Source organism: Rhinopithecus roxellana, chromosome 20 (assembly GCF_007565055.1).
Source record: "Rhinopithecus roxellana isolate Shanxi Qingling chromosome 20, ASM756505v1, whole genome shotgun sequence".
In the NCBI taxonomy this organism is placed as follows: Eukaryota; Metazoa; Chordata; class Mammalia; order Primates; family Cercopithecidae; genus Rhinopithecus; species Rhinopithecus roxellana.
In genome coordinates this window covers 69,931,376-69,956,114 of record NC_044568.1, presented here as the reverse complement: position 1 = coordinate 69,956,114, position 24,739 = coordinate 69,931,376, and the positions used below count along the sequence as shown (strand labels likewise).

Sequence of the window (24,739 nt, the reverse complement as noted above, 5' to 3'; positions counted from 1 at the left end):
ACCGCGCCTGGCCTAGACTCAGCACTTTTTAAAGAAGAGTTTACTGTAGATTCATTACATTAACCAATACAATTTAGGAATGTGCAAAATCATCACTGCTTTAAAACTTGTAATTGTTGTAAATGTTTCACATGCATTTGAAACAACTAAGTATTTTAAGTGTCTTTGTGTTACAGGAAAACCAACTAGCACATTTCTTAGCACTAGGAGACTTAATTTTGGGGGTCAGGAACTCAGGAATAGGTAGATGAATTCAAGCAAAATGCATTTATTTGAAATATTTTCTTTTACTCTTCAGTCTAGCTTGCGAGCATTCCCAATTAAAAATTGACTTCTGTTCTTAAAAGGGCAGTTAATATTTCCTTCTCATCATACACTTATATTTAATAAGAGCAGCTAAACCTTGCCTGAGTGGTACAGTGTAGAGGTACTGGGATGATCTAGGTGAAGTTCAACAACGACAAAATGGTTGAGGAAAAACGACTCAGATCACAAAAAAATTCTGATTTTCCAGTTAATGTTACTGTTCTCAATTAGCTACAGAGACACCTTAAATGTCTCAAAAGATTCCGTCAGAAATCTGGTGGCTCTCAAGCATCCCCAACCTGCTCCAAGGAGAGTAGTATTTCTCCAGGCAGCGAGAAAGGGAAAGAAAAACATTAAGGAGTATCGTTCTGAAGTCCAGGCTATGCTTTTGGACATCATGAGGAATTGCTTGCCCTCCATTCCGTCCAGGGTGGCCAGTTCCCTACTCCTGAGGTGCTGCTGCCCTTGAGGGAGTTCTCGGCTCTGCTGGGCTTCCCGGGAGGAGCCCAGCCCCAGCACCCGGTACAAGGGTGAGTGCCTGGGCTTCTTGGAGAAGTTCCAATCCCCAGGAGTGATTTGCAGAACCAGAGACTCCCTTTTCAGGCTTGGGCAAAGCGGACGACTCCTGCTCCGCATCGGCTCACATGCGGCCGGGCCCACGAGCCTCCTCCAACCGCCGCCCCGGACCTCGGGGCTGCCGTTTCGGCTTCGGCTGTGCCCCCAGAGGCGAAGGCCGCCCTGCGCCCGGTCCCAGCCTTTCCCTCCCCTCTGGCCGGTCCTCTTCCCGCGGACGTCCCGGGACCTGTGCCCAGACCCCTGGGGCCACGATCACGCCCCTCCCCTTCCTTCCCGCGTTCCCGCCCGGGTGGTGTACGGTGGTTCCGGGCCGCACGCACAGCCGCAGGGGTTTCCTCTCCTAGACTCGAGGCGGTGGCGCACCTGCAACCTCTAAAACTCCCCTGCCGGCCCTCGCGGTCTAGTGGGAGGCGCGGAGGGCCGAGCAAGGCGATGGGAGAGCCGAGCGGGCGCCGGGAAAGCGCGGGGCCGCCCTAGGGGCTGGGCCTTTCTTTAAACAGTGGGAAGCCCACAAAGCGTCTAAAGCCCGAGGCTCCTCTTTTTGTTTGAGTTCGCTCTCTTCTGGTACAGGGTCGGGAAAGAACGGAGGGGACAGAAAAGGAAGGCAGGGCAACTGAAGAGGCAGAGTCGAGGCAGAGCGTCAAGCGGCCCTGGACTAGGGCAGGGCAGGGAGGAGGAAGAGTAGAGACGAGAGATCCAGGAAGTGTAGCGGTCAAGACGACGTGGGCCGAGACCCGTCTAATATCGTAGGATGTCCCCCAAGGACCCTGGCCTTGACCTGTCTTTCCTGCTCTTCTCCGCCAGAGGCCCCCAAGGCAACAGTCCAGGGACCTTTCAGCTTGCCTGGGACATCGCAGAGACTGAGCCCCTGCCTCACAAATTTAAAGCCCATCACAAAAGTCACGCACCGTCCTCTCAGACACCTCCCCTGCTATCCAAGTCTCAAAGGCCTTCCCTATGCTCACTTTGGCTCCCGCCCTTACACATCCCATGGTGGTTTGTTCTCATTTTCTTGGTTATTCAGAGCTGAATCTCCAACAACATGCTTATTGTCTAGTACATGAAACAGTTAACAGGAAGTTTCCAGAATCAATGAGTACTTTTGAAAACTGGGGTGACTTTCGGTCACTCTAGGAATTTATTATCACTAAAAAGAATGATGATGTTTGATGCAAAGACCCAAACTAAAAGGAACTGGAGAACTGCCCAGAGTCCTCATCTGCCATTCCCCTCCACTTCCACAGTCCATCCTGTCCCAGGCTTGTAAGGTCTTTCAAAAGAGTTTTGCAAAACAACAAGCAAAGAGAAATTACTGTCCTCGCCCGCACCCAACCCCAGCGTGCGGTCATTATGGGCTAATCTGAAAAAAAAGAAAAAAGCTGCTTGATGTGAAAGGTCTCCCACCTTCCACCAGGCTGCAGACTGAATAAGCCAAGGAAGCACAAATCAAGCCAAAACTGAATGTAAAAAGGATGCCCAGTGGCAATGTGGATACATTTTGTCTATAAGTTCTGGGTAATAAGACAAAAAAGAGATAACTACTGAATTTACAAGGTGAAAATATCAGCAATCACTACTAATAAAAAAGGATCCCACTTACAGCAACAACAAACCTACCTAGGAACAATAAAAAATATGAGAACTCCATTAAATGAAAACTGCACTTACAATTTGAAAGGAGAAAAAAGGAATGTAAATTCTTCCCAATTTTACTTAATTTATGAATAAATTCCCAGAGGGAGTTGGTGTCTGGAGGAGGCTTGAGTAAATTTTATGCTGAAGTTGACTCAGGATAGTAAGAATAGCTTGTATATTTTCAAACATGGAAAGTGGGCATTTGCTTTTTATTAAAATTCACAGGTTGGGCACGGTGGCTCACGCCTGTAATCCCAGCACTTTGGGAGGCTGAGGCAGGCGGATCGCGAGATCAGGAGTTCAAGACCAACCTGACCAACATGGTGAAACCTCATCTCTACTAAAAATACAAAAATTAGTTGGGTGTGGTGGCACATGCCTGTAATCCCAGCTACTCAGGAGGCTGAGACAGGAGCATTGCTTGAACCCGGGAGGCGGGGGTTGCAGTGAGCCGAGATCGTGCACTGCACTCCAGCTTAAGCGACAGAGTGAGACTCCATCTTAAAAAACAAAGAAAAAAAAAGAAAAATTCACATTAACCAGTAATGAAAACAGCAAGATACTAGAGCAAGAGTAGACACCAGTAGTACTGTATTTAGTCACTAATTTTATACTATATTGCCTAGTATTCACCAGTGTAATAGAATATGCATCTCGGAAACAGATTCTTGAATATATGAGAAAGGAAACACTGAAAGCCAATAACTAATTATCCAAAGCAAGCTTATTATTTGCAAATATCAACTCACCTGACACCTTATATTATACTAAATAGGGAACAGCCATAAAGATACCATTCTTTTGGTTACAAAATTAGCAAAAACTAACAGCATAACAATATTCAATGTTGGGATTGGTGCATAGGGAGAAGTACTTTCAAAATAATGGCGGGAATGTGAAAGCAATTTAACAGTGTGTATCGAAGTTTTTTCAAAAGTTCATTCTCTTTGACCTGGTAGTTCAACTGATATGTTACATCCCCTGGTGGAGTATTCAAAAACCATCAAATGTGAGGTTAAGAAATTTTAATGACCTAGGCCGGGCGCGGTCGCTCAAGCCTGTAATCCCAGCACTTTGGGAGGCCGAGACGGGCGGATCACGAGGTCAGGAGATCGAGACCATCCTGGCTAACACGGTGAAACCCCGTCTCTACTAAAAAAAATACAAAAAACTAGCCGTGCGAGGTGGCAGGCGCCTGTAGTCCCAGTTACTCGGGAGGCTGAGGCAGGAGAATGGCGTGAACCCAGGAGGCGGAGCTTGCAGTGAGCTGAGATCCGGCCACTGCACTCCAGCCTGGGCGACAGAGCGAGACTCCGTCTCAAAAAAAAAAAGAAATTTCAATGACCTAAGGGAAACTCGAAGAAATAGTGCACCATGAATGATGGTTAAAAGCCTGAGATTTGGCATTAAATAGAATTTAAGTCTCATGTCTGCTATTTACTAGTTTATGTGACCTTTGTTACTTAATCTCTCTAAATCTGTTTCCTTATGTATTTGAAAAGGGAAGGCATTATTATGAAGACTAACATATATATACAATCCTATACACTCAATAAATGCTAACTTATTAACAAACCATAAAATATGTTAAGACAGTAAGAGGTAGGGTTTTATTTACAATGTAATCTGCCTATTTAAAAAATATATGGTATACACCAAAGTGCTGAGGATATCGTTAGTCAATAGAATTGAGTGCTTTTTATCTTTTTTATATATCCCTATAATCAGCATGTTACTTTCACAATAAGAGGAAAACAAACACTAAATAGGTAGTAACAGAGTTAAGAAAGCAGAGTGTGTTTTATCATTAAATTGAAAACCTAATCTATCCTTATCTTAAAGCTAACTAGAACTAGTCAGCACAGTTTCCTTGTGGTAGGCTATGATTACAAACTAATGCTTTTCGCAAAGGCATTCTACCTTAGATAATCTGGGACAATACTTCATTATTCAGATCCTTGTGTAAAATTTTAAAAAATGAATTTATGAAACAAATTTATTTAAATAAATTTAAAGAAACAAATGTGTTATTTTCAAATTGTAAATTTTATAACCATTATATAAATGGGCACTGATATACAAAATAATGTCAGTTGCTAAAACATGACAATTCACAGCAGGCCTACATCATATAATGGCAGAAATCTTTAAACACAAAATCTAATGATTAGAACCAGAAGTTGAAGGCCCACTGAAGGAGTCCTTAATATTACGAGGCCTAGGTTTCAAAAAGCTACCAGTTCTAGAATGGATTTTACTCTGGAACTGTTTCTTGACTATTTCTTGTTGCATCTCTTTCAGCGTGAAGTGGAATCTCTGAAACTCAGGTGTGGCATCAACAAAGTCAAGAAGGTAGTCCAAACTCTCTCTTACAGCAGATAATTTAAATTCAGCAGTCTGCTTCTCTGTTTCTCCTCCTTTTTGAACAACTTTCTTTATTATTTCACCTTTGGTTTTTAGGAGACAACCCTTTTGTTCATCTCCATTTAACCACACCCTATCATCATCCAACTTAGTTTCCAACTCTCCACATTTTTCAAGAATTTCTCTATAATCCCCATCTTCTAAGCCTTGAAAATCATATTCAGGTTCCTTTTTGTAAAGAAGATTTTCCCATGCATTTGCTATGGTTATTTGTTTTACTTCATCCCAACTTTTTGCCCAGTTAAAAATTGCACTTTTTATATTATAGATTTTAATTTTGGAAACTCCTTTATCTCCTTTCTCCTGCTCATCATCACTTTCTTCAAATATTACAAGACTCTCTTCAAGTTGCTTCCATCTATACAGTCGTTTGCAACTCAAGATCACACCTTGACTCATTGGCTGAATCAAGGTTGAAGTGTTATGGGGAAAGAACATACATTTTATTCGACCATCCTCACTGGTTAGTGATTCAGAGGAAGGATGAGCCGGGCAACTGTCCAGAAGTAACAACGCCCTGATGTCCTCTTCATGAAATCTTAGAACATTAAGTTGAAAATGTCGGACCTCAGGAACAAAGTTTTGAAAAAACCATTCTGAAAACAATTCTCTGGTGAACCAAACACCTTTACTGGGTTTATATATCACAGGCAATGTACTTGTGTCCTCTTTCACACTTTTAGGCAGTTTTGATTTTCCAATAATGATTGACTTTAATTTATGAGTTCCATCTGCATTTGCACATAAAAGGGCAGACAACCTTTCTTTGTTTATTTTCTTCCCTGGTAGGCAGATATCCTTCCTACTTGCCTGATAATTTTCTGGCATTGACTTCCAAAAGAGGTCTGTTTCATCCCCACTGTATAGCTGAGCTAGACACAGTTTCTCCTCTTTGATTATCATGGACAGTTTTTGTCGAAATGGTTCAATGTTTTCAGAAACTGAACTTAGGACTTGTTCCCCACATCCTTTTCGGTTTCCAATTGCATGCCGATTTCGAAATCTAAAAAGCCAACCAGTGCTAGCTTTGAAATCTGTTCGCCCAAAACACTGTGCGAATCTCTCTGCAGCAGCCTGAAGCTCCACGCCTCTTACCGGAACACCAGCTGAGCGTTTCTGTTGGTACCACATGTAGACCGCATCATCTACATCACCATATTTGGCTCCGGTTGTCCTCTTTCTCTTCTCAGCCCCTACTAATGGCATGTCCTGCTTTAGTACAAAGTCTAGAATTAACTTCTTATTTTTTTTAATGTCATAAAATGTTGACTTACTGATTCCAAATTCATCCATTACACTTTTAAGTGATCGTCCAGCTTCAATTCTACTTAGAACCTTCATTTTCTCCTCCAGATTCAGTGTTGTATATTTCCCTCTCTTATTCATACTGAATTTAACTCTGAACAACCAACAGGAAAAAACAAAGGGAAAAGCCTTAATGAACTGGCAAAAAAAAACCCCACATTTTTAAAACAAAACAGCTCAAAGCCCCAGAAGGCATGGGCATTGTATTGGAGGATAATGGACTGAAGAGGATAACCATTGCTGAAGAGTTAAGTCTAGAGGTGGAGGTCTTACGTACTTAGAAAGCTGCCAGTTCCAAAGTCCTGCCTGGCTCTTGCTCCTGCAAGCCATGAGTGATCATTTTTCGGAATGCCACCTACTTCTCCTCTTTTGACAGATGTAACAGCCTCGGTCAGGAATGACAAGAATACCTGCATACTTTCCCTAACTCAATACAGGAAAAGGGACAATATCAAGAGAGGAGGGATTGAACAAGATGTGCTCACAAGAAAGGACCCAGGTGGAATAAGTTTCAATAAAAACTGATGCTTGAGAAGGGAGTGTGAAAGACCCAAAGGCAATGACAGAGTAATCTTGTGTGTAGCAGAGATGCAATGTGGCTTCTCCCCTTCCAAAAAGACCTGATTTTACCTCACTGCCAGAAAAGAGAATGGTGCTTATATTGCTTTGTATACAGTGCTCACTGGGCAGCAGTTCATCTATCTGGATAAGGGCTACAAGGACCCTGCCACTGGGATGTATGGAGAGTTGGAATTTAGGAACAGTTGTACCGAATCTTGAAGTGAAGAAGAAAGTAAGTAGTTTTTGTTGTATGTATGAATGAAATCCAACTTTTATTGCATTCAATATAGTATTCTCAAGCACCGTGCTTTAACTTGAGTGTCTCTTGTGTTTGCCAAGGTAATATATAAGTATGTAAATAATTCGTTAGTGGCACTTTACCATTCTCAGATCTTCTTTCTTGGGAACATCTGATGTATTCTCAAGTGCTATTTTTCACTGAAACTGTTCTCTGATAACAAGTTTCAGAATCACAGTAATTCTTAGAGACGAGCCCAAAAGTTTTACAAATATTTCACCATAGTTAAAACATTTTAAAGATCTGTCCTTTCATTTGCTTTCCTAAATTTACATTGTAAGTAATTACTTTTTATATTTGAGAGTTTGATTTCTCTTCAGTGTTTATTTTACTAAATTTGAACCAAGACTCAACTTTTCCACAGAAGAAATCTAAAAGGTTTCTCTGCTGCTGTTTCTGATCAATTGTTTCTTATAAATCCTGCTGGCAAACTCTTCTGTCCCTCTAGGCCCTCAAATACTCTTTTCGGGTCCTCCTGGTGCTCCCCAAAGCCATTCCAGGTCCTTAGAAATGTCTTAGTCTAGATTAATTTCCTGGTTCTCATTCCAGATACACAACCTCATGGGAAGAAACAAAAACTGCCACTTTTATCCACTCCAGGTGCTATGAAGAAAGAAAAGTATGTCAGAGAAATAAGGGAAATGGCTGGTATCTCAGTTATTCTTCCTCTTATTTAGGGCAGAATCTGGCCCATTCATTCCCCAACTACATAGAATTCTCTCTATCTCTCTTTTTTGAGACAGAGTCTTGCTCTGTCACCCAGGCTGGAGTGCGATGCCACTGTCTCAGCTCACTGCAACCTCCGCCTCCCGGTTTCAAACAATTCTCCTGCCTCAGCTTCCTGAGTAGCTGAGACTACAGGTGTGTGCCACCACACCCGGGTACTTTTTGTATTTTTTGGTAAAGACAGGGTTTCACTATGTTGGCCAGGCTGGTCTCGAACTCCTGAACTGGTGATCTGCCCGCCTCAGCCTCCCAAAGTTTTGGGATTACAAGCGTGAGCCACCACGCCTAGCCCATAGAAATCTCTTGTCTCTCATCTAATAACCCAGAAGAGTCAGACAACTGGTTTTCCTCTAACATTCACTGCAAGAAATGCCAACTATGAGTGATGGAGCATGGAGAAGATTACAAGAGAATATGGTAGTAATTAGGGTGTGGAGCCAATGGCAGGCTAAGATCAAGCAACTTTCTAAATGAGGCAACTATAAGGCAATTAGTAAGTAATAACTCAGAGATAAATCTTGGTTTACTTCTTTCACTTGTAAGTGGAAAAATAAAGTATCTGCTAGCCAATAGCAGCACCATTAAATCCAGCCAGTCACCTAGCAAAAATATTTAGTTCACTATGGCAGTTGTGTGGGTGTCTCAGAATTAATGTATTTGCTTTCAATGCTTCTCAGCTGTACCGTCTTTTTTTTTTTTTTTTTTTTTTTTGAGATGGTGTCTGGCTCTGTCGCCCAGGCTGGAGTGCACTGGCGCAATCTCAGCTGACTGCAACCTCTGCCTCCAGGGTTAAAGCCATTCTCGTGCCTCAGCCTCCCAAGTAGCTGGGATTACAGGCATGCACCGCCATGCTCTGCTAATTTTTGTATTTTTAGTAGAGACAAGGTTTTGCCATGTTGGCCAGGCTGGGCTCGAACTCCTGACCTCAAGTGATCCACCCACACAGGCCTCCCAAAGAGCTGGGATTACAGGTGTGAGCCACTGTGCCCAGCTATGGTCATCATTTCTAAAACAGTGCCCAAGCAAGGGTAGGTGAATGAAACCAAAAGGAAAGGCTCAAGGAACATTTGTGGGCTTCAAAGGATAAGCCACTACGGCAGCAAACCTCACATAAGGAAAATCATCAGTGGCCCTCATTCACTATTCACAATTTGTGCCTTGCATGCCTCTTTTTCCCATGAATCCCTTTTCCATTTTCTTCTCCCTTTAACCAACTTCCTAACTATGTTATGAATCAGGCCTGCCAATGATATCCAAGGGCACTGCTTAGCACTGCTAGCAGAACTTCACTCATTCAACTTAATAAATTCTAATTATATATTCAGCATTGGGCCAGGTGATGAGAATCTTAATGCTGAGGGCGTTACTGTCCACTGGTTCTGACAGACTGAGAACAATACTTACTTCTGAAGAAATGAAGTCCCAACCTGGCTGAGATATTAGGAAATGAACCACTCAGACACATATTCAAGTGACTGAGGCAGATACTCATTATTAAATCTCTGTTTATCTTTCTCTCTCACTTAAAAAGGATCAAGATCTATGCCTAAGATGAGTTACATCCCATCCCATCCAAAAGCAAAAATAGCATAATCACCTGGCAATGGCCTCTCATCTTCATTCTCACCTTAAACTTACCTTAGATGAACTGCCCTAGAAACAAGCTCGGTCAAAAACGCTCAAATGGTGCTCCAGGATTTACTTTCTTAAATGCACTCTTCATTCGCATTCAAAGGACTCCAGTATAAGTTCTACATAAACTCATTTTCTAACTTTTAAAACTCTTCCTCTAAATGCAGCCCAACTCAGTAAAAACGTACTTAAGATCCCACACTCTAATAGTTTCCAGCTTCTAAAGCCTTTACTCCCACCCTTCCCTCTGCCTGGAATGTGTCTCCATTCCCTGCTGTGGACAAAATCCCTGTGGACAAAAGGTCTTTTATAATTTTCCCCAACCCCAAATCAACTTTGATTTTCTTGGAGTTCTCACAGAATTCAGTTTATGTCCTATTCTTACTTTGTGTTAGTGATATTCATGACATTGCCTCAGTCCTTTCAACAGACTGCTTAAGGACAAAGACGTCTTACTCAGCTCTGTAACATTGGCTACACATAGCTGACTTAATAAATAGTCCCTTGACTGGTATAGGCTGACGTTACAAAAACTGGTAATTCGGGAACCACTCATACTGGACTTATTAAATAATCCCTCAACTGGTACAGACTGATTAATTCAGAGATCACCGAACACCCAAAACACTCAGATTCTTCTTACTGTGATTCAGTAAATACGTGTGGAATGCCTGTCTTACCCAGGTGACTATGTTACGCGCTGCATGAGATACGAGATGAAAACAAGGTTCCCATTTTCCAGGGAAGAATACTGGAGTGGAAAACGCAGAGGATATCACAACAGGAGAGCTATTTCCGATTAGCCGCCGCCACTGCTGAGCTATGTGACCCTGAGCAAGGGTCGTTTCTCTGTCAAGGAGAGATAGAAAAAGTACCTATTTCACAGGTTCAAACCTACCTCATAAGAAAAAATAGTTGTGGGGAATGCGTCACGAGACCTAGAAAACGGTACAAAACCTTCGGGGGGCCGTTGTTTCTGAGCTAGCGAGTGGCCCGACCCGGACAAAATGCCTCTACGTCGAGGAGGCTACGACGAACCCAGCAACAGCTCGAGCACTGCCGGCCGGGCCGCGGGAAGCCCGACGACGCAGCGCGCGCAGCTGGGCGGCGACGCTTACCCGGCGAGGCTCCCGGGCCCCGACGGCCACACAGAACAGACGTGGCAGTGCGACGCCTCCCCCACTGGGGACACCAGACGGCGACAGCCACGCGGTAAGCCGGTGCAAGGCCCTCTAGGCTTCCGCGGGTCTGGAGACTCGGTGGCGTTAACCCTTCCCCACCTCCGGGGCCGGCAGCAGTTTCTCTGGCGATGGAGCAGGCCGCTCTCAGACGCCTATAGCCAGAGGGCGGGCCTGCGCGCGCCCTCGGAAAGCGTCACTTCCACTTCCGGCCGGCTCTCGGGCTCTGAGCCTGGATAGGGCAGCGGTAGGGCAGCACCGCGGTCGGACGGCGGTTGCGCGCCTCAGATCGGCAACCTTCCGCGCGGCGGCTTGCGTTTGAGCGTCAGAAAGCGAGGAGCGGCCTCCACGGAAGCCAGGCTGGCCGAGGTAACCGAGAAGCGGCTTCCCCCATGGCTTAGACCCTGAAGTCGCTGGAGCGGCGGCGGCCGCAGGGAGGCAGACATTTTCCGTAGGCGGCGGCCGCGGCGCTTCCGGGCCGCGCGGCTGGATCCTGAGGCGGTGCCACTGTCGGGCTCGAGAAAGCATTCTCTCCCTGCTTTTCGCAGCTATAGTCCAGAGGCGCGGCTGAAGCTTGCTGGGACATTGCCTGCTTGCCTAGTGCCCGGTGACACGCCTGTCGCAGACACAAGCTGTGGCGAATCCGAGTGCTGGCGGGCAGCAGTGCCTGCAGCTGCGCCCTCAGACCCTTTACCGCCTCCGCTGGCATTTCCGTGTGCGGCCGACGTTATGCGGTCGGTTGAGCCTCAGGGCTAGCAGCTTCTGCTGATGCTAAAACACAAAGTGTCTCTGTGCTTCCGGAGCCGGAGTCGGCAGCAGGGAGCTGGCCACTTCTTTGAATACCGGTGGCATCCTGGCCAGAATTTCGGTGCCGTTTCTGCTGGCTTACTTAAGGAAAAGTGAGGCTCACGGCTCTCCTCAGCCCCACTTAGGAGTCTAAATGACCTTTGGAGAAATGTAAAGTCAGTAAAAGTTTTACTTTCATCGTCACCAACTCCTATTGGAGTTCATATTTCGTAAACATCAGCGACAAAAAGAAAATACGACCTGATATTTTGTAAATAAAATATCCTTTCTTACAACGTGATATTTGGTAAACACAGACCAGCTGTGATTTTCTCCAGATCAAGTAAGCACACTTAAAAATTAGTATAGGCCGGGTGCGTTGGCTCGCGCCTGTAATCCCAGCAATTTGGGAGGCCGAGGTGGGTGGATCACGAGGTCAGGAATTCGAGACTAGCCTGGCCAAGATGGTGAAACCCTGTCTCTACTAAAAATACAAAAATTACCCGGGCATGGTGGCGCGTTCCTGAAATCCCAGCTACTTGGGAGGCTGAGGCAGGAGAATGACTTGAACCCGGGAGGTGGAAGTTGCAGTGAGCTGAGATCATGCCACTACACTCCAGCCTGGGTGACAGGGCGAGACTTCATCTCAAAAAAAAAAAAAAAAATTAATATGAATCATCTGCATGGCACCCTTTATGTGTCTTGCAAAGAAGAATGATGAGCAGCTTGTTGCTTACTTGGGAGACATGGTCTGAAAATAGGTTACTTTTTTTACCTTCCTTCTGTAGTACCCCTTCCCCCCACTTTATCTGGGTTTCACTTGCCCGCTGTCAACTGCGGTACAAAAAGTATTAAATGCAAAACTCCAGAAATAAACAGTTCCTAAGTTTTAAATAACTTTTTTTTTTTTTTTTTTTTTTTTTTTTTTGAGGTGGAGTCTCGCTTTGCTGCCCGGGCTGAAGTGCCCTGGCGCGGTCTCAGCTGACTGCAACCTCCGCCTCCCGGATTCAAACAGTTCTCCTGCCTCAGCCGGCTGGGTATCTGGGACTACAGGCACGCACCACCACACCTGGCTAATTTTTGTATTTTCAGTAGAGAAGGTTTCACCATGTTGGCCAGGCTGGTCTTGAAGTCCTGATCTCAGGTGATCCACCCACGTTGGGCCTCCCAAAGTGCTGGGATTGCAGGCATGAGTGACGGTGCCCCGCCAGTTTTAAGTAACTTATTACAGTGTTTTATTGTTAATCTCTTATTGTACCTCATTTATAAATTAAACTATCATAGCAATGTATACATAGAGAAAATAGTATAAGGCAGTTAGATGCTGTTGGGGGTTTTAGGTATTCACAGAATGTACTGGAACTTACCCCCCTTGGATAAGGGGGTACTACTGTATTTTGATCTCACTGTGTCAGCTCTTTTGCCAGTATTCCTACAATGGAAAATCTAAAATGTTGTTTTTTAAGGTGCCTTTATTTTTAGTTTTTAAATTAGGGAGACAAAGTCTTGCTCTAACTCCCAGGCTGGAGTGCATTGATGGGGTCATGGCTTACTGCAACCTTGAATTGCTAGGCTCACGTGACTCTCCCACCTCAGCCTCCTGAACTAGAACTACTAGTGTGCTCTACCATCCTGGCTATTTTTTTTTTTTTTTTAAATTTTGTGTTTTGTAGAGACGGGGTCTTGCTATGTTGCTCAGGCTGGTCTGAAACTCCTGGCTCAAGTGATCCTCCCACCTCGGTCTCCAAAAGTGCTGGGAATACAGGCATGAGCCACTGCATCTGGCCTAAAATGTTTTTAAAGTGAAGGCTTCTGTCTTCATAAGAGGATGACGGGTCATAAAAGTTGTACTCCCCTTACTAAAGACAGACTGGAATGATCTGTTAAAATTTAAGAGAATCTCAGAATGTTTTCCTAATCTTGTTTTCTCCTATTCTTTTCTTATGGGGAAGATGGGATAGGAGGCACACCAGTTAAATCCTTGGAAAATCCCAAAATACCTTTCAGCCAGTGGGTGCCAATTTTCTTACCCACCAACCTTTCCGAAATTGTTTTGCTTTTTATAAAAAAGACAGTTGTCCACTGACATTTGTCTTTTTTGTGCTGTGCTTGAGCTGAATAATAGAAAAGGAGAAAAACAAAGGACCTGCTAGTTGATTTTGAAGAGAAGACAAGACATCTTTTCTGTTCTTTTTTCTCTCATAAGTAGCAAGTGATGAGGGTCATGTGAGTTTCTTATTGATATGTACTTTTTTTTTTTCTTGTCTTTAGTGCTTTTAGGAAGAAGATCCTTTTATTGCTTTTGTACAAGACCAGACGGGATCTCATTTGTCAAACGTGGTACCAATTGGGTGTCTTAACACAGGAACAGAACTTCCTAGAGCAGAATGATGATGGTAGATCTGAAAGTGGCTGCGTACTTGGACCCTCAGATCAGGGCTTTGTGGGAGACCAAGGAACCTGCAAGAGAGAGCTCCGGTGAGAGTGAAAAATCTCCTCAAATGGACAGTCTCGATCCTAACAGCTCTTGCTGGCACTTCCGGAACTTCACCTATGATGAAGCAGCTGGACCTCGTGAGGCTGTCAGCAAACTTCAAGAATTATGTCATCTATGGCTGAGGCCAGAGATCCACTCAAAAGAGCAGATACTGGAACTGCTGGTGCTAGAGCAGTTCCTGACTGTTCTGCCCAGGGAGACACAGACCCAGATGCAGAAGCACCATCCACAGAGCATTGAGGAGGCTGTGGCTCTGGTAGAACACTTGCAGAGGGAATCTGGTCAAACATGGAATGGGGTGAGAAGAAAGATTCCTGGCATGTACAGTGAAATAGGATGCAGGTGGATATAGTAGCGATGGTGGCAGTTAGTTGAGAAATTAGATGGATTAGGTCACTGTTTTTTTTTTTAGGACAGTTAAGGTGGGACTTGAAACTACAGACCCACAGAAAAGTTCACAGGTTTCAGAGATTGTGGCAGATACTTACCTGGTCTTAGAGAAAGAGAGTTGCTTTTGCCCTCTTTGGAGCCAGGGTGAATTGAGGGTGATGGGCCTAGTCTGGCTTGGCCAAGGATACAGGACTTAAGGACTTAGAAACAGAATAAAAGGTAATAGGCCGGGCGCGGTGGCTCAAGCCTGTAATCCCAGCACTTGGGGAGGCCGAGACGGGCGGATCACGAGGTCAGGAGATCGAGACCATCCTGGCTAACATGGTGAAACCCTGTCTCTACTAAAAAATACAAAAAACTAGCCGGGCGAGGTGGCGGGCGCCTGTAGTCCCAGCTTACTCGGGAGGCTGAGGCAGGAGAATGGCGTGAACCCGGGAGGCGGAGCTTGCAGTGAGCTGAGATCCGGCCACTGCACTCCAGCCTGGGCGACAGAGCGAGACTCCGTCTCAAAAAAAAAAAAAAAAAAAAGAATAAAAGGTAATAAAGAGTCAGGGAGGCCGGGTGCAATGGCTCACATCTATAATCCCAGCACTTTGGGAGGCTGAGGCGGGTGGATCACCTGAGGTCAGGAGATCAAGACCAGCCTGGACAACGTGGTGGAACCCTCTCTCTACAGAAATAAACAAATTAGCTGCGCATGATGACAGGTGCCGGTAATCTCAGCTATCCTGGAGGCTGAGGAGGAAGAAGCATTTGAACCTGGGAGGTTGCAGTGAGCCAAGATCACGCCATTGCACTCCAGCCTGGGTGACACAGCAAGACTTCATCTCACAAAAAAAAAAAAAAAAAAAAGGGGGGCCGGGCACAGTGGCTCACACCTGTAATTCCAGCACTTTGAGAGGCCGAGGCAGGCAGATCCCCTGAGCCCAGCCTGGGCAACGTGGTGAAACCCCGTCTCTACAAAAACCATCAAAATTAGCCAGGCATGGTGGCACACACCTGTGGTCCCAGTTACTTGGGAGGCTGAGTTAGGAGAATCACCTGAGCCCAGGAGGTGGCGGTTGCAGTGAGCTGAGATCGCACCACTGCACTCCCTTGGGTGACAGAGTGAGACCCTGTCTTAAAAAAAAAAAAGGGCAGATCCCCAAGGAGAACACAGGAAAACAAGGACATTTAAAGAAAAGGAGAAATTGCCAGGTTCGGTGGCTCATGCCTATATTTTGAACACTTTAGGGGTCAAGGTGGGAGGATCGCTTGAGACCAGTCTTGGGAACATAGTGTGACCTTGTTGCTATGAAAAAAAAAAAGAAAAGAAGCCAGGCTAATGGCACATGCCTGTAGTCCCAGTTTCACAGGAGGCTGAGGTGAGAGGATTGCTTGACCCAGAAGTTTGAGGCTGCAGTGAGTTGTTATTGCAGCATTGTACTCTGGCCTGGGCAACAGAGTGAGACCTTGTCTCTTAAAAAAAAATGTTTTAGGCCGGGCATGGAGGCTCACATCTGTAATCCCAGCACTTTGGGAGGCTGAGGCAGATGGATCACAAGGTCAGGAGTTTGAAACCAGCCTGACTAACATGCTGAAACCCCGTTTCTACAAAAATTACATAAACTAGCTGGGCGTGGTGGCATGTGCCTGTAATGCCAGCTACTCAGAAGGCTGAGGCAGGAAAATGGCTTGAACCCAGGAGGCAGAGGTTGCAGTGAGCAGAGATCGCACCACTGCATTCCAGCCTGGGCAACTGAGCGAGACTCCATCTCAAAAAAAAATGTTTTTAAATATTAGGAAAAATCCAGCCTGGGCAACATGGTGAAGCTCTGTTTCTACAAAAAATACAAAAATTAGCTGGGCGTGGTGTCGTGTGCCTGTAGTCCCAGCTACTCGGGAGGCTGAGGTGGGAGACTGCAGTGAGCCATGACTGCATGGCTGTACCCCAGTCTGGGTGACAGAGTGAGACCCTGTCTCAAAAAAAAAAAAAAAAAAAAGAAAAATAACCAGGGGAAGACTGCAAAAGAAAAGAAAACATAGAAAAAAGGGAAACCAAGATTTGGAAAAAAGAAAAATCCGAACAGAATAGCCAAGGAGAAGAAATGCACTGATGGGTAATGTCCTCCCTAAAGTAGATGAAAGCCTCTACTGCCTTCCCTTAATGGTTGTTCCTTGGCTCTGCTGACAAGTAGGGAGCCAGGGTATGACCTTGGTGGGTGGCGACACATCTGCTGACCTCAGGTCTGCTGGGAAGAATACAGGGCAGGACCTATGTTCGGTGTCAAAATCATCTGGAGGTAGGTTGGAGCCACTCTCCCCTTTTTTCTCCATTCTGTCCCAATTCTCTGAAAACCTGTGGCTATAGGGATAATCAGGCTGACAGGAAAACTTTTAAATTCATTTCTTTGAATTTTAGTGAAAAGTAGAAGATAGAAAACCACAATTGTGGGTTTGAAGTCAAGAGAAAAGGCCTGACAAGACAGCATTAGAATGAGTGGCCTGCCCGGCCGGGCACAATGACTCACACCTGTAATCCCAGCACTTTTGGGAGGCCGAGGTGGGCAGATCACCTGAGGTCGGGAGTTCAAGAGCAGTTTGACCAATATGGAGAAACCCATCTCTACTAAAAATGCAAAAATTAGCTGGGCACGGTGGTGCATACCTGTAATCCCAGCTACTCGGAAAGCTGAGGCAGGAGAATCGCTTGAACCTAGGAGGCAGAGGTTGTAGTGAGCCGAAATTATGCCACTGCCCTCCAGCCTGGGCAACGAGCAAAACTCATCACAAAACCAAAAAAAGATGAGTGGCCTGCCCAACCCTGCTAGTGGCCTGACCTAGACCATATACAGAGGAGTAGAAGCTGCTGTGTTGAAGGGCTGGCAGGAACCACGGTTTGTTTCCTTTTACCCTAGTTTTCTCATATTTGTGTATAGACATTTGTGGAACATTGGTGGCCCAGTATCTTTAAGCCTTTGTCATTTTTTTTAGTGTCTTATACTACTGACAATGTGGGCTGTATACCTGTTGCTCTGCTTCCATCCCCACAAACCAAAAGTAAGTTCTGTAGTAACAAGGATGGGAATTATTTCTAGGTTGCAGTCCATGAGCTGGGAAAGGAGGCATTGCTCTTGGGAGAAACAGCAGAGGCCTCAAGTTTCAGGCTGAAGCCAGCAGAGTCCCAACCAGTGGACGTATCCCAAGATGAAGAATTTTGGAATACATACCAGGGTCTGCAAGAACAGCTCAGCAGGAATACTCATAAAGAGACTGAGCCCGTGTATGAGAGGGGTAAGGAGCTTCATGATAATTTCCTTCTGGGAGCTGTGATAATAGCTTATTCACCCAAAATGTCATGGGCATTTTTTGAATACCGTGCTCTGTGGATTTGTAAAACCAGCTTTGATAGCAGCTATGGTGTCCTTCCAGACAGCAGTAGAAATGCCAGCTGTGGATGAAAGTGGGAGTTGGCCTAGGGAACAGAAATAGCTAAACCACAGAACTCTTCTTGGTAATAATAGCATGAACTCTGTTCCTTAGAAAAGTGGAGAGGAAGGAAAGAAATGGAGTGGGAAGGCTTGGGGGTCACCTCATCCTCATAAAATACAGAAGGAATTGGGATCAGATGGGCTATTAGTGGCAGAATGTGAAAACAATTGTGTACCAGGAAAAACAATAAAAGACAAACTTCATCTTCTTCCATACTGTGGAGTCCCTTAGTACTTCGTTTTAAGATATCAAATTTTGGCCTAACTCAGAAAAATATGAGAGGAAAAAGGGATTTCCCTTTTATTTCTCTGATGAAGACTGAGGAAATGGTTAATTGGAGAACTGGTTCTAGGGGCTGGTGGACATTTGGTTCTTACTTATGAAGAGACTGCTTCAGGCATCACACGCACCACACATGTGTAAAGGTGTCCTATCTGTACTTAAGTCAGGATCAGTATTTTAGAAATGAGCTCAGGATTTTATGGATAAAAGAGATTACTTCTGGCTCTTTTCCCCCCACAGCTGTGCCTACTCAACAGATTATAGCCTTTCCTGAGCAAACACACACCAAAGACTGGACAGTGACACCTGAGCACATCTTGCCTGAGTCCCAGGTGAGCTGTGCTTTCCAGCTGTTTAGGGCTATCTTTCTCTGCTACACACGATTCATACTGTCCAGGAGGGGTTCAGAGGTGTGTTAGTCCCGGGTGTTCTCTGGGCAACTGGGTACCTTCCAGGCTGTGGGCTGACCCCTTGGCTCCTTTTTTTTCTGCCTTCTCACTTAAAAAAAAAACATGTTCTGTTAATTCCTTTATCACCTGGCCTGCCATGCAGTTCACAGTCAGGTGGCTAGGCTGCTTCTGTATAGTGGCAGGTTCTGAGCTGAAGTCCATTCTCTTCTTTAGAGCTTGTTGACATTTGAAGAAGTGGCCATGTATTTTTCCCAGGAAGAATGGGAGTTATTGGATCCCACTCAGAAGGCCCTCTACAATGATGTAATGCAGGAAAACTATGAGACTGTCATCTCTCTAGGTAAAGATTTTCCCTTCCCTTTATGTAGTTGAGTACTCTATTCTTGGCTTACTGAGAAGGAACCCCAGTGAGGGGTGTCTGACTGTTCCAGGAGCTGGTTCATTCCCAACTAGATGGTGTAGGGGAGGGTGTAGGTAGTGTATCTAGATCACCTGGGGAGCTTTTTCCAAATGTACGTGCTGATTGCTTATCCCACATGGAGTTCTTAATCCCTTCCCTCTCTCTTCCACCAAACTTCCTCTTCCATGTCTTTCTTATCTCAGTAAGGGGCACAACCATTATCCAGTTGCTCAAGGCATACAAAGTAACAGTCCTCCTTTGTTCTGATCTTGTCATCATACCCCACTGTTAATTCATTAGCAAGTTTTCTTAGCTTTACTTTGACATATCCTGACTCCAACCATGTCTCAGCTTCTTGCACTGTTAGCATCCTGGTGTAAGCCAGTGTCATCTTGAACCAGGCGTACATGAGTGAGTAGCTTTTTAACAGGTGCCCCTGCATCTCCTTGTGCCTTTACACAGTCTGTTTTCCATACAGAAGCTAGATTGATCTTTTAAAAACCTAATCAGATCATGACATTTCCTTGCCTCAAGAGCTTGTGGTCACTTACATTCAGAAAAAAAAAAGTCTGATATTACCAGGGCTCCAGAACACTCTGCAGTCTGGTTCCTGCTCACCTGTCTCCCCTCATCTGCTACTCAAGCCCTTGCTCAGTCCTTACCAGCCACTTAGCTGATCTCCTTGCTGTTAGTTGAATTTGTCAAGTTCATATTTACCCTCTTGTTTAATTTTATTTGGCACACTGGGCTTCCTGAGTACTTCATTTTCAAATTGAGTACTTCTAAGTTTTGCTCAACTCAGAAAAATTTATATCATGCAAGGGGAAAAAAAAACCATATATATATATATATACATATCTCTTTTTATTAACTTTCCTCATGAAAACCGAGGATAATCATCTGGGGAACCGGTTCTGGGGGGGGTAGACACTTGGTTCTAATTTACAAAGAACCAAGTGGTTACCATATATACCCTTAAAAAGGTGTCCTGTCTTTCCAGAAAGAATCAGGATCTTCTGTATTTTAGAAATGAGCTACGGATGTTCATAGAAACAAGAGAAATGCCCTCTGGCTCTTTTCCACCCACAGCCTTGCCTGCTCAACAGATTTTAGTCTTTCCTGAGCAGACAAACACCAAAGACTGGACAGTGGCACCTGAGCTCCTCTTGTCTCAATCCCAGGTGAACTGTGCTTTCCAGCAGTGTAGGGCTACCTGAGCATGACCTTATCTGCCTTTCCCTGCTGCCCAAGACCCATACTGCCCAGCATGTGCCCTGAGGCATGTTAGCCCCAGAGGTTCTACCCTGGACAATTAGGCTTGGCCCAGAGGGAACTGGGTACCTCCTAGGCTGTTTGCTGACCCCTTGGCTCCTTTTTTCTACCTTCTCCCCTGCCTTTATTTTTATTTTTATTTTTTTCCTCCTTAAATCGTGTTGTTAATTTCTTTAGCGCCTGGCCTACCATGCAGTTCATACCCAGTTAGGCTTCTTCTGCAGTGGCAGGTTCGGAGCTGAAGTCCATTCTCTTCTTTAGAACTTGTTGACATTTGAAGAAGTGGCCATATATTTTCCCCAGGCAGAATGGGAGTTACTGGAATACACTCAGAAGGCCCTCTACAATGATGTAATGCAGGAAAACTATGAGACTGTCATCTCTCTAGGTAAAGATTCTCCCTTCTTTTTGTGTAGAAGTTGAGTAATCTGTTCCCAGCTTACTGAGAATGAACCTCTGTGAGAGGGTCTCACTGTTCCAGGAGCTGGTTGATTCTCAACTAGACAGTAGGGGAGGGTGTAGGTAGTGTATCCAGATCACCTGGGGAGTTTTTTCCAAATGGACATGCTCATTCCTTATCCTATGTGGAGATCTTGATCCCTTCCCTCCCTTTCCCCAAACCTTCTCCATCATGTTTTTCCCATCTCAGTAAGGGGCACCACCATTATCCAGTTGCTCAGGGCGAACAAAGTACTGTCATCTTTTTTTTTTTTTTTTTTTTTTTTGAGACTGAGGCTTGCTCTGTCACCCAGGCTGGAGTGCAGTGGCGCCATCTCAGCTCACTGCAAGCTCTGCCTCCCAGGTTCACGCCGTTCTCCTGACTCAGCCTCCTGAGTAGCTGGGACTACAGGTGCCCGCCACCATGCCCAACTAATATTTTTTGTATTTTTTTAGTAGAGTCGGGGTTTCACCATGTTAACCAGGATGGTATCAATCTCCTGATCTTGTGATCTGCCTGCCTTGGCCTCCCAAAGTGCTGTGATTACAGGCGTGAGCCACCGTGCCCAGCTAGTATTGTCATCTTTTACCCTGATCTTGCCATCATCCCCCACTGTTAATTCATTAGCAAGTTTTCTTAACTCTACTTTGACATATCCTGACTGCAACCATGTTTCAGCTCCTTGCACTGCCAGCATCCTGATCTTAGCCAGTGTCATCTTGAAGCAGGTCAATGTCAGTAGCTTTCTAACAGGTCCCCCGCCTCCTCTCTTGTCCTCCCACAGTCTGTTTTCTACACAGAACCCTGATTGATTTTTTGAAAACATAATCAGATGGTTGCGTTTCCTTGCTTCAGAAGGCTGTGGTTACTTCTTACCATATGTGGAGAAAAATCTAAACTTCTTACCAAGGCCTCAGGACCCTCCATGGTCTGGTTGCTATGGACTTCTTTGCACATGTGTCCTGCTACTGGTGCGCTTGTGCACTCAGTCCTCTTTAGCCACACTGGTCATCTTTCTGTTACTTGAACTCGCCAGGCCCATTTCTACTTTTCCTTTGCCTTGCATACTTTTGTGCCATGCGGCAAAACTCACTTTTACGTTTCTGCTCAAGTATTACTTTCTCAAAGAGGTGTCCCACAGGACCTTATCTAAAATAGCTTCCCAGGAGCAGAATCTTAAATACTCTTTACCATGATTTAGTTTTCTTTAAAACATTTATCACTCCCTGACATTATTTTGTTTATTGATTGATTGTGCCACCCCTATACTGTAATGTAAAGTCCATGAAATCAGGGGTCTTCTTCACTGCTGTATCCCTAGCCCTCGAGCAGTGCCTAACACACCACGGGCACTCAATACATGTTTGTTGAATGAATGAGTGACAGTTTCATACCTTGCAATCTGTAATTAGAGAAATTTCACAAAGTGATTTTGGTCTATTTCTTGTACCTGCATATGAACCAGTAATCTATAGGAATGGTAGAAATCTATCCTAGCTGAGGGCCTGTGGCTAAAGAATAAAGGCTAAATAAAAAGTAACTGTAATTATAATAGTAATCACTCGTGCTTATGATACTCAAGTCAGTGTCCTTCGCATTGGCTCTGCCATACCTGGTCTTATCCAGGCTGAGTCCTTCTAAAGAGTTAATAAGACCAGCTTATATTCCCTGCAACTTCTGGAGCTTGGTTCCCCCTTGGTTGGATATAGGGTATTGATGGCAAAAGAGGGAGAATGTGTACTGGATTCCCATTCCCTATATCCTTTTCATTGATCTACCATAGGTTTATTTCTTAGTCTCTGTTTTGCATAGCTACCTATAAGTATAGCACAGTATAAACATGATACTGGATCTTGGAGTCTATCCATTTAACCATTTGGAGTAACAAATTGTAAAATGTCTTTGGTCATCCTGAAACAGTCTGGGATTAGTGGACCAGTTCACTGTTAAGTTACCAGTCCTTGACCTCATTTTGTCCATTTGACAGCATTGTTTGTGCTCCCCAAACCTAAAGTGATCTCCTGTCTAGAGCAAGGGGAAGAGCCATGGGTTCAAGTATCCCCGGAGTTTAAGGATAGTGCCGGAAAATCTCCTACAGGTAAATATACCATGGGAAGTGGAGAAATGTGCCTTGATACGAACTTTTGCAAGGGCTTAACATTTTAAGCTTTTGTTCCTTTTTTTAAAAAATCATTGAATTTTTCTTTTTATTCCTGTGATTTTCTTGTTCTGGGATACAGATGGGTGATTATGTTTATTCCAACAGGGTTAAAGCTCAAAAATGACACTGAAAATCATCAGCCTGTATCTCTTTCTGACTTAGAAATACAAGCATCAACAGACATCATATCAAAAAAGGCCAAAGTAAAAGTTCCCCAGAAAACAGCAGGCAAAGAAAATCATTTTGATGTGCACAGAGTGGGGAAATGGCCCCAAGATTTTCCAGTGAAGAAAAGAAAGAAACTTTCAACCTGGAAACAAGAGCTGCTCAAACTTATGGATCGTCACAAGAAGGATTGTGCAAGAGAGAAGCCTTTTAAATGTCAGGAATGTGGGAAAACCTTCAGAGTTAGCTCTGACCTGATTAAGCACCAAAGAATTCACACTGAAGAGAAACCCTATAAATGTCAACAGTGTGATAAGAGGTTTAGATGGAGTTCAGATCTTAATAAGCACTTAACAACACACCAAGGAATAAAACCATATAAATGTTCATGGTGTGGGAAAAGCTTCAGTCAAAATACAAATTTACATACACACCAAAGAACTCATACAGGAGAAAAGCCCTTCACATGTCATGAATGTGGAAAAAAATTCAGTCAGAACTCCCACCTTATTAAACACCGGAGAACCCACACAGGTGAGCAGCCATATACTTGCAGCATATGCAGGAGAAATTTCAGCAGGCGGTCAAGCCTTCTTAGACACCAGAAACTCCACCTGTGAAGAGAAGCTTGTCCAGTGTCATTCTGAAGACATTCACTAAATGGAGCTTGACACTAAAATTTATGTAAAACAAAAATCACAAACCTTGAAAAATTTTACATCAGAAAATGGGGGGGATAAACATATGTTTCACAGAAAATAATCAAGACTTGGTCTGCAGCCACTCAGTAGTTTTCTGTGGTCACAGAAGTAAACATTGTTCGTTTTGCATTGATCTCTCCAGTCATTCTTGAACACATCCAGTAGATACATTTGCAGCGTGGTCTTCCAAAACAAAAAGCAATAACATGCATGTTTAATTGCATACCATTCTCTTCACAGTAGCAGGCTTACCAATTTCAATAGTCTCATGAGGCAGAAATGAATTACAATATAAAGTGTTCCAAGAATGAAATTGGATTTTCTTTCTTTAGTCATTGGACACGGTTTGCAAAGTTGAACATCATTTGAGTTCCTTCTTGAACATTTTGGCAACTTCTGCTCTTGGATCCTGTTATCACAGTGATGAAATCATGTTAACTTAACCACTAGGGAATCTTCAGATGAACTATTAATGCACTAACTTATGTCTCTCTCATTGGTGATGTTGGGAAAACAGAAAACATCTCTAGTGGAATCATGGGTAAACGGGTTGGAATTTGTAGCCATGGAACATAAGATGTAAAGAATTTTCTGCAATAAAAGAAACTAGACTTGCAATGTCAGTAGGATAAAGCAGGTATAAAAATTCGTACTTGCCCAAGGCCTGAAAGAAAATTAGTGGGAATTAAGATCAACTCAGAATTTTGTTTATTTATTTACTTTTTAATTGGTTTTTCTTTGTTATTAAGAATGAGAGACTTGGCCAGGCACGGTGGCTCACGCCTGTAATCCCAGCACTTTGGGAGGCCGAGGTGGGCGGATCACGAGGTCAGGAGATGGAGACCATCCTTACTAATATGGTGAAACCCTGTCTCTACTAAAAATACAAAAAATTACCCGGGATAGTGGTGGGCGCCTGTAGTCCCAGCTACTTGGGAGGCTGAGGCAGGAGAATGGCATGAACCCGGGAGGCGGAGCTTGCAGTGAGCCGAGATCGCACCACTGCACTCCAGCCTGGGCGACCGCGTGAGACTCCGTCTCAAAAAAAAAAAAAAAAAAGACAACGTTTGTATGGGAGTTGGAGTGTGTGTGCTGCAGACAGGATCCTGTGGCTCATTTGGCAT

General features: G+C 44.4%; 2 protein-coding genes across 16 annotated transcripts; one reads left to right on the top strand and one right to left on the bottom strand.

Annotated features, from left to right (window-relative positions):
- Positions 1 to 4,544: 4,544 nt before the first annotated feature.
- Positions 4,545 to 10,860, bottom strand: TIGD7 (tigger transposable element derived 7). 9 transcript variants are annotated; one of them, XM_030924564.1, is made up of 3 exons: positions 10,362 to 10,860; positions 6,216 to 6,340; positions 4,545 to 6,137 (listed from the first exon to the last, which is right to left on the bottom strand). In XM_030924564.1, the coding sequence occupies exons 1-3, from the start codon at positions 10,364 to 10,366 to the stop codon at positions 4,678 to 4,680; spliced, it is 1,590 nt and encodes a 529-aa protein (XP_030780424.1). In that variant the 5' UTR covers positions 10,367 to 10,860; the 3' UTR covers positions 4,545 to 4,677. The 9 variants fall into 9 exon arrangements, with proteins under 9 accessions (XP_030780424.1, XP_030780425.1, XP_030780422.1 ...); XM_030924565.1 differs by having other exon boundaries at positions 4,545 to 6,134; XM_030924562.1 differs by having other exon boundaries at positions 4,545 to 7,708.
- Positions 10,766 to 24,230, top strand: ZNF75A (zinc finger protein 75a). Of its 7 annotated transcripts, none has more exons than XM_010376058.2 (7): positions 10,766 to 11,010; positions 13,699 to 14,222; positions 17,392 to 17,587; positions 18,308 to 18,399; positions 18,691 to 18,817; positions 22,576 to 22,686; positions 22,855 to 24,230. In XM_010376058.2, the coding sequence occupies exons 2-7, from the start codon at positions 13,815 to 13,817 to the stop codon at positions 23,532 to 23,534; spliced, it is 1,614 nt and encodes a 537-aa protein (XP_010374360.1). In that variant the 5' UTR covers positions 10,766 to 11,010; positions 13,699 to 13,814; the 3' UTR covers positions 23,535 to 24,230. The 7 variants fall into 7 exon arrangements, 4 of the variants coding, with proteins under 4 accessions (XP_010374360.1, XP_030780431.1, XP_030780430.1 ...); XM_030924571.1 differs by having other exon boundaries at positions 10,876 to 11,010; positions 22,912 to 24,230; XM_030924570.1 differs by lacking the exon at positions 10,766 to 11,010 and adding an exon at positions 11,577 to 11,770.
- Positions 24,231 to 24,739: the final 509 nt, after the last annotated feature.